Source organism: Convolutriloba macropyga, chromosome 12 (assembly GCF_964194025.1).
Source record: "Convolutriloba macropyga chromosome 12, txConMacr16.3, whole genome shotgun sequence".
Taxonomy (NCBI): domain Eukaryota; kingdom Metazoa; phylum Xenacoelomorpha; order Acoela; family Convolutidae; genus Convolutriloba; species Convolutriloba macropyga.
This window is the reverse complement of record NC_134479.1, coordinates 18,521,501-18,531,356: the sequence shown is the minus strand read 5'-3', so window position 1 is coordinate 18,531,356 and position 9,856 is coordinate 18,521,501. Positions and strand designations below refer to the sequence as shown.

Here is a 9,856-nt window from a genome sequence, read left to right as displayed (position 1 = left end):
ACCTTCTATTGGAAAATTTTGAAGTTGATTCGTCTGAATAGTTTGAGTGCTGCTTTATGATACTCAGAGCTCAAGGAATAACTTTACTATCAATCGCTGTTTTTTGAACTCCTAGAAGTAATGTCAAATCTTTTATTGAGAACTCCAACCATTTCTTTGAAAAGAAAAGGTTGCTAGGTGATCTGAATATCTCTTCGACAACAGCCAATGATGCCTCAACTCTATTTAAGGAAGACTTTGGCTTAGTTCAGCACGTACAAAGCGAAACTCATAAAAAACAGGGCTTCTTGATCATGTCAGACGCTCCAAAAATATGTGCATTGAAGTTACAACAAATTCATTTGTTGTAGATCAACCCTGATGTTTATGCAGAAGCTCTTCTCAGTTTTTGAAGGAGAGTCATATGGCAGATGTTGATAATGCTGGGAACAATTATCTAGCAGCAGAGGACACAATCTTGGAGGCTTTTACTCCGCGTAAAATTAAGACTGTGACAACTCACAGATGTCCGTTTTTTGACGAGGTATTGTTGAATCTGAAGAGGAAGAAAAGAAAATCAGAGCTTGTTTTTCGAAAGTCGGAGAACATTGACTTAAAATCCGTCTTTGAAATAAACACAAAAACTTATTTTCAAAAGTTTCTTCAAAAACGTGCCATTTATATCGAAAATACACTGAAGAATGAGTCTGCGCGTGAGAAGTATGCCTTATTGAAATCTCTTTTAGGAAAAGAAGGTCCACGATGTGAAAGCAAACAAGTGCTAGCCTCCAAATTCAACAACTTCCTCATGGCAAAAATTAAAAAAATGTTGCATCAATTGAAAACCAACGCATAAGACGGAGCAGGATGACCGTTTTTAGGCTATTATCCCTGATTGACTTGAGAAGTTTTTTTTTGGATGTTTACATTGTGTTCTCAGACAAATGTAAACACATTTTCATTTTATGCATTAACAATTCGTGAAAGGTTTTTAACCTGACGATGAACGTAAAGTTAGAAAAGCTCTGTTTCAGAAATCTGAATTAATTTTAATTGACATCAGTGTCATTTACGACTAAAATTAGACGTACGCGAAACTGAAAAGACTTTATACTTAATAAGTCTGAGTAATTTTTTGGAATTACTTAATACCAGCTTCAATAAAAATTGTTTCTTGAACCTTCAGTGCAACTGTAAAAGATGCAACTTGAATCAAGGTACAAACAAAAGGTGAACCCTGCACCCAAAATTGCGTGAAGCAACATGCACTTCTACTTTATAATTGCGCTTCGTAGAGTTGAATAAATGAAAGGGTAGAATAAAGTTGAACATTTTTATTTTGAGTTTGAGGGAATCTGCTCAGAACCTGCATCTGAAATAGATCAAATAAACATAGTTAACAGAATAATAAACAATAAATAAACAGAAAAAGTTCACAGCATAGAACATTGAGCATCTTTCAAAATGGAGAAGCTTCGAAGTGATAAAGAGTCGCAGGTTTTTTGTGTGCAGCGACTCAAATATAATTGTATGTTAATATAATTAACAACCAAGTACATGTGATTTGCTAATGGTACACTTCTTGTGACTTTAAGATGAATGGTTAACTGCCACAGCATCAGAACAGGGAGTTCAGGCAATGTCTCCCTCGGGGAATTTCGCCAAGTTGCTGGACTTGCACATAATTCAAAGCAAAGTGGAACCTGTTATTTGTGTAGAAGGTAATATCGCGGCTGGAAAAACAAATTTGATGACGAAATTGAAACCAAAAATTGAAGATCTTTACGGAAAAAATTGTGTCAACTTAGTTCCCGAACCGGTCAAAGAGTGGAATGACGTCGGAGGTAAAATTTTTAAATTTCCGTTTGTGCCCCTAGATTATGTTGTGCATATTATTTGACCCTGCCCGCCAATATTGAGTTACAGTGGGTACTATAGACATTCAAGTTCAACTAAAGATGGTATGAGTATATCGAAATGTTAATTTTATGTTTAGGAGAGAAACTATTTGATATGATGATGCAAGAACCCAAGCGATGGTCGTTCGCATTTCAAAATTATGTGCAATTATCAATGTTCAACGCTCACTGTCGAAGCATTGCAACTAACACTCAGGAATCAAAATTACATTTGGTGGAAAGGTCAATACACTCAGCGCGGTACGTGTTTGTGGAAAATCATAAAAAACTTGTGAGTTGATTTATGCGCTATTTGTCTGTATCATTTCCTAAAACAAGATTGTTATTTTTAGCACCGAGGAATTGTCGAGCGTTAGAGAACGTATGTTTTGAACGTTTGAAGAAATAGCACGTCTTTGGTGCGTTTAGGGCAATATGCAGCAGGTTGAGTACAACGTTTTGGACGAATTCTATCGAATGATAACACGCGAGTTGGAATACAAGCTATCGAAAGTCGATTACTTTCTCTTCCTAGAGGCGGATATAGAAGTCTGTCTGGAAAGACTTGCCAACCGATTGAGGACTCAAGGTAAAAGCAAATGCAATTGCAGAAATCCAATTTTCTTGTAAGGCCTTGTGCAAAAACTGGTTCTTGAAAAATCATTTTTTTCGAGAATTCTATTTTCGGCGTTTTCGAATGGAAACTAAGAGTTTGTCATTTTACTTCTTAACGTCCTTCAGTTTTTTCTTATTTCATGTGCATATGCAAGTTTCCCTTCGACGGGCTGTGCATTGCGTTTCTCGACTGGTCTGTGGTTTTGTAATAGCCGCGAAGCGATAGCGGCTATTATTGGGGCTAAGATCTGTTCACACGTTTTCATGATTTTTGAATCAAATTGGAATAGTGATTTTGGTCACGCCGAAACAGGAAATTGAGCGAAAAACCGAGTGGTTTTGCGGCCTGATATTTTTTCGCTCTGATTTTAAAGTAGATTGAGAAAACGGTTTTTGAACAAAAATTCGCTTTCTCGCTAGTGGTTTTTTTGTTCACATGCGGCAATTTCCCTTTGGTTTTTCTGTTTTTTCGATCTTTTGGATCGGATTTTTTTCTTAATGGTATTCCCAATCCTTTCATAGTTCATTATAGGCCTAGTTTTTTGTTTAAACCAATTTCCCTTTCTTTCTAGTGGTTTTTTTTGTTCACATGCTGCATTTTGACTTTGATTTTGTTTTTTTTTTAAATTTTTTTTAATGATTTTCTTCAAAATGGTTTTCCCATTTCACTCATAGTTCGTTTAAGGACTAGTTCTTTTGTTCAGTCAATGAAAATTTTCACGCCTGACTTCTGACTTACTTCATTCACTGTTTCAACTGATTGTAATTTAAATTTTTTCACGAATTGAAATACGTAATGTAGTGAATACAGTCTAAAGTCAAAAGAGCAATTAATAAAAATAGTCAATAAAAATGACAGTCCGAATGTATCCTAAAAAGTCTAGTGTTCTATTAAAGGACTGCTGGTCAATCTGTTATCTTATTTCTTTAGTTGTTTCAATTATATGGAAGGCCAAGCTTCTATCGCGGCTGTTTTCCGGCAATCTGTCGGCTATGTTTTTCCCCAGCTCTAGCTGTAATAGGAATAGCTTTACCATCGTTCCACGGAGTGTTTAGCCCATTCAGGCGTTTAACACCAGTTTCTTTGAACGATTGCAGATTTAGCAGGAGCAGAGAATCAGCCATGTTCAAGTCCATTGTAACTTCCGAGGAAGAAATTTGTGTAGTTTCCCTTGTTTAGGGAGTCTACTTATAGATGTTCATTAGTTTTTATCGAACTGTACCAGAAGTTATTATCGGTCTTCCTGAGTCGATGTTTATTCATAACTAGTCTTCATTTTGACTGGTGCTGTCTGCTCACAGCTAAGTGAGTTGGTTTTTGTTGATTGCGTCTTGTGAGAAACAAAAATTCGTATAGTTTCAAATACAGACATCTGTTAATGTTGTTGCTGTCGTACAGAGCTTCGGCTTCGGATATTTTTGCAGGCGGTTGATTTTGGCGTAGCCAGAATGGGCAAGATAGTACGACATTTCTTAGAATTATTTCAAATGTTTCGTGAGAGATACTCAATGCTAAAATCAAGTGCATATCAAGTGCGAGTTTGGATCAATGCTAGATAGATAGATTTTCAATACAAAGTGGATCTTTTTGGACTTATAAGTTTATATAGGCTGCAGCCTGCTCAGAAATATATAGGCTGCAGCCTGCTCAGAAATAAATTGCACCGCCCGTCGTTCGAGGCAGTTGACGTCAGTTTTGAGTTTTTGTTCTAAAACATCCTTCTGTCTAGGGTGACTTTTTCACGGTTGACTTCTGAATTTTTGTGTGATCTCAGATGCTTTTATTCGGACGAAAGTTCGTTGCTAACACGAAGGCGATTTTTAGCGTTGGAGATGTTCTCGAACCCCTCATCAACCGGGATTTTTTGCAACCATGAAAAATGCTAAGCAACACCCCCCATAAATAAATTTGCCCCTCCTGTCGATCGAGAGCAATTCGTCCGACGTTAGTGGGTTTGTTTTTGCATTCGACTCTTAGCATGTTTAGATGCGACCATGACCCAAGAGGAATCTCGAGTTACGTTAGATTATCTCAGGTCACTAGGAGAGCTCTACGAGACACATATGTTGTCGCGGGAGGAATTCAGAGACAAAGTCATCAGAATTGACGCCAATTTGACAACTGAAGAAATTATCCGAAATCTGGGATTCTAGTTGTATTTCTGTTTATTTGGAAAGATGTTTGTCCGTGTGCCTGGACAAGACCTTTATCTGATGATGTATCACTTTTATGCAGTCTTATTTTTTATTATTATTTTAGCATCCGGCGACTCATTGATGATTCGTCCAGAATGAGCAATTCCAGCATTTAGCCAAGATTTATAATTCCAGTCAATCCCGCATGAGTTAATTTTACTGACCGCCAAATACTCTATCGTATTTATAAACTGCTGCCTGTGAATTTACAAATTTTAATTGTTACTCGTAAATTTTGTGGCTTTTATGAAAGCCTTCAGCAAGATGCAGAAATTTGAAAACTTCTATTATAGATACCCCTAATTTAAAAACTTTTATTATAGATAAAATAAATTGTTCCTACCTTGAACTTATTTGTATAAGACAAATTGTATACCTATAGAGATTTTGCTGTTTAATTGGTCTCAAAAAAAGTTGGTAGCAATTATATTGGTCTTTTTTATGCGATTTTTCGCTTGAACATTTTTTCAAAAACGAGATAAACAGGTAGCGCCCAGCGGGCATTAAGTGCTCTTAAAGCCTTTCAGCTCTGTTTCAGCTCAAACTGTTTTGAAGACTTATACTTATTAATAGCCGCCCTCATCTTCTCAGCCGGCTAGTATTGCGCTCGTATTTTTTTTTACTTCGTCAAACTTTTTTTCGCTTTACCATTTTGCCTCTTTTTCGACATTTTGTGTGAAATCTTTTTGACTTCTCTAGGCTAGTTTCTCTCTTCTCTCATTCTGCTAAAAGTGAATTTGAACATCAGTTGCTAAGCAAAGCAATTCAAAATGAACAGAGTCGGTATAAAAAATTGAAGTCAGAAATAGAAACGGGATAAACCCATAAAGCCCAATTTTAGATGCCCGCTATTTGAACGTCGTTCCTATAAGTCTTAGTTACCACCTCAATGCTTATTGGTGTTGATAGTAGCCCCTGTAGCCTCTCTCTAAGAAACAGAAATATGTTCAACTACGAAATGCCATCAAAATAAATCGGACTTAAAAATATTTTTGTACAAAAATTTTTTTTTCAATATATTCTATTCGTTCAATCCCAATCATGCTTATTGGAATCAACGGCGGCTATTTTCCGGCAATCTGCCGGGTATGTTCTTTATGGTGTGAAGGGCGGCTCTTAGAGGTTGAAGACAACCCCCCCCCCCCACTATCCCCCCCCCCCCCCTCGTGGTTACTGACGAACAACCGATCGCTGGAAACACGCAATTTTATACATATTTTCACAATTTTAAGTTTTTTGTGAACTTTGCCATTTTTTGAGTTCTTTCAGCCCTAGGTGTCAAGAAACCTCCTCCAGGTTACTGCATAGTTTCTAGTGGTAGTGGAATGGTTTCAGCATTTTAACATCACGAATTTTAAATTTTTTTAAAAAGGTTGCTATTTTTTTCAATTTTTTTGAAATTTATTGTCATTATTCATTTATTTTCCAGATCCAGGGGCAGGAAAACCTCTTTACGGGTTGATAATAAGATACTGAAAAATTTTAATTGGCAATGGAAAAGTTTTCAACAGGTTTTTGACGTTTATTTCATTATTCATGTCTTTCCTGTCGCAGCGGCCAGAAAACGTCCTTAAGGGTTTGATAATAAGCTACTGAAATTATTTTTATTTGCCATGAAATAGCTTTTAATTTCTTAATATAACAATTTTTAGCAATTTTGTTGATAAAACTTGCATTTTTTCAAGTTTTTTGAAAATGTTTGTCGGTTTTCCGCAGAGATTTGACAATAGGTTACTGTATAGTTTCTAAATTGAATGGAATGTTTTTCAAGATTTAAACTATACGATTTGTAGAACTTTTTTTTTCTACAAAACTTGCATTTTTTTTCATTTTTTTGTTCATTTATTGTCATTTTTCAGGTTTTTCAGCCTAAAAGAAGATCTCCCTTAGGGTTTGATAATAAGTTTCGGGAAAATGTTTTTTGGTCATGGATTAGTTTTCAACTTTTGTTATCACAAATTTTAGCAGTTTTTTTTATGCCACTTGCAAATTTCTCCAAGATTTGATTTTTTTGTCATTTTCAAGGTTTCTCCAGCCTTAAGAGCCACATAGCTTCCTCTAGCGTTTGATTACAGGTTACTGCTTAGCTTTTTTATTTAATGGAATGTTCTTCCAAGATTTTATTATCAGTATTTTTAAAAAAAATTTTGCAATTTCAAGTTTTTAATTTTTATCATTTTTTTCCGGCACCAGGGTCCTAGGGACCTCCTCCAAGGTTTGATGATGAGTTGTTGCATAGTTTCTGGAGGTAATGGAATGGTTTTCAGTATTTTAATGACTCCAGCCTTGGCAATTTTTTTTTATAAAATTTAATTTTTTTCAAATTCTCGGAAATTTATTATGTTCCAAATTTATGGATCTTTTAGCCAGTGAAACTATTTAACGCTTGAAATAGGGATACTGGATAGTCTGTTGAGAGACTGAAATGGGTATGAAGATTTTAATATATTGAATGTTAGCAAGATTCTGTTAAAATTTGCTAGTGTTTTTCAAAATTTTTGAGTATTTTTTCTTTTCTGAGTTTAACGACCATTACTGACCAACGAAGCTTTTCAAGTCTTGCAGATGGGTTGCTTGACATAACTCCAGAGACAAAAAAGTTTTGAACAATTTCACTGCGAAATCTGGAAGCTTTTCTTTTAAGTTTTGTAACATTTTGCAAGTCGAATCAAGCTAAAGTCAGCCTCACTAAACCGTGGCTGGCCTGTGACGAAGCCAACCGCTCGCCGGTCGTTTGAGAGCAGTTCGCCCGACGTTAGTCGGTTATGTTAATTATTTGGCAGTTTATCATCTTAGAGCATTTTTCTGCATACAATTGGATCTGGTTTGAGGTATGTCCATATGACTTGTGCTTTCTAGTGCCATTTATTGAAATCATATTTTTGGCAAAATAGACATAAATGGCCTTTTTCCGAACATCTTTTGAATTTAGTTGTTCTTTAAATTAGAATGAACTTTCACTTTTCAGTCCAAACGAGTCACTGTCATTATGTTGTTTGCAGAGTGTTGTGTTGTCGATAATAATCTTGTGGCAAAATTGACTTTCATAATTTTCAGTTTTGTTTGCTTTAGATTATGACTTTTTTGCTGCCGTTCATGGAAACGGCAGGGTAACTGTGAAAAAATATAAGTGCCAAATCTTGATATTGGACAGTTTTTTTTTTGTACTTTGTTTAGAGAAAAATTGTTTAAAGCGCGTCATTGGGCACCCTGGAGGCTATTTAATTGTGTTTCAGCTTTGTTGTTTATTATGACTGTGTACGGGCCGGGATTTCTTTTGTTAGCTTCATATGTTGCGGATCTCAGAAGCTCGCGGGAGATATTTAAGTTACCATTGTTGTTGCGAGTATTGCAGAATACAACTTCTACCAGTATTTACGATTCATGCTCATTTTCTGCAATATTTTTAGGTGTTTTTTTTATTGCTCTTGAACGAAGTTCATAGCAATTATTGTAAACGTGTTGGTCTTTTTTATGCAAATTTTTCTCATGAACATTTTGCGCTTTTCTTTAGAACATTCTTTGACTTCTCAAGTGACTGTTTTCACGCTTTCGTTCTTCATTTTTGAGTGATCTCCATCGATCTCACTCCGAAGTAAAGCTTATTGCTAATATAAATTGGTTGCAGCAAATGGAAAACAAGTGTCTGATGGCGCATTGGCAGTGCATTTGGTTAGGGATCGGGAGTAGTATAAAATTCTGACTAGAACCTCAACGGGGGGGGGGGGGGGGGGACGGACAATTACTGCAGCGTGGCAATCTACAACGGGGTGGGACATTTTGAAATTTCTGCGGGGTGGCCATCTACAACGGGGTGGGACAATTGGAATTTTTTAAAATGTAGTAAAATGTCCCCCTATTTTACATATATAAATACATATACACAATACACACATACATGTATATATATGTATACATGTATATGTATGTATGTATATATGTATGTATGTATTATGTATATGTATTTATGCATATGCATGTATATTTGTATTGTGTATATATGTATATATATATGTATGTATGTATGTATGTATTATGTATATGTATTTATGTATATGCATGTATATATGTATTTTGTATATGTATATATGTATATGTATATATGTATGTATGTATATATGTATGTATGTATGTAGGTATGTATGTATGTATGAATGTTTGTGTGTATTGTAGTATGCATGTATTTATGTATGTATATGTATGCATGTATGTGTATGTGAGTATCTATATATGTATGTATGGATGTATGTATAAATACACACATGCATGCATACATACATACATACATACATAAATACATACATACATACATACATACATACATACATACATACATACATACATACATACATACATACATACATAAATACATACATACATACATACATAGATACATACATACATACATACATAGATACATACATACATACATACATACATACATACATACATACATACATACAAACATACATACATACATACATATACATACATACGTACACAATGATAAAAAACCCAGAGTTGTACAAGAAAACAAGTTTTTACCTAAGTATGTACACAATTATGGTCATAATCACTTATGTCCATAAATGCATACATAAATTGGTGAAAACAACAGTAAAACAACTAACCTGTTAGTAGATGTATAAAATCACTAATGATATTATTTAGAGAGTCATCAGATCATGTCCAAACATGTTCAAGGTCACAAAACTTTCCAAAATTAATTGACCAATCGGAGTGCTTGATTTATTATTCAAGTTGACAACCAATCAGAATTGAAAGATTTATAAACAAAAACTCTAAACGCTCACGTTCAGTAAACAGTAAATAATGAACACAATAGGAACAAAAGACATCAAGCTCATTCATGAGAAAGTTTTATCACTGAGAGGTAACATAAATTATACACATATATCTTATCGACAATTATATTTCGTAGCTGCTTGTTCTTTGTTAGATCCAGAAGTTGACGGAGAAATAGCACTTAAATTTAGACCCTATGGTGGTTTCATTGGAATTGATAATTCAAGACTAGATCCTTTATTGAAACGGAGCAAAGTGCTACGGCTTCATGCTGCATTGCATGACGCCGCTGGATTTATAAAAGATTGCAGAAACAAAGGCCCTGGATATGTTTACGCTTTCCGTTACTCACCAGTAAACAA

At 35.0% G+C, this 9,856-nt stretch overlaps 1 protein-coding gene across 1 annotated transcript; it reads left to right on the top strand.

Moving 5' to 3' along the window:
- Positions 1 to 1,578: 1,578 nt before the first annotated feature.
- Positions 1,579 to 5,037, top strand: LOC142350279 (deoxynucleoside kinase-like). Its single transcript, XM_075402061.1, has 4 exons — positions 1,579 to 1,823; positions 1,976 to 2,169; positions 2,307 to 2,466; positions 4,480 to 5,037. The coding sequence occupies exons 1-4, from the start codon at positions 1,619 to 1,621 to the stop codon at positions 4,644 to 4,646; spliced, it is 726 nt and encodes a 241-aa protein (XP_075258176.1). The 5' UTR covers positions 1,579 to 1,618; the 3' UTR covers positions 4,647 to 5,037.
- Positions 5,038 to 9,856: the final 4,819 nt, after the last annotated feature.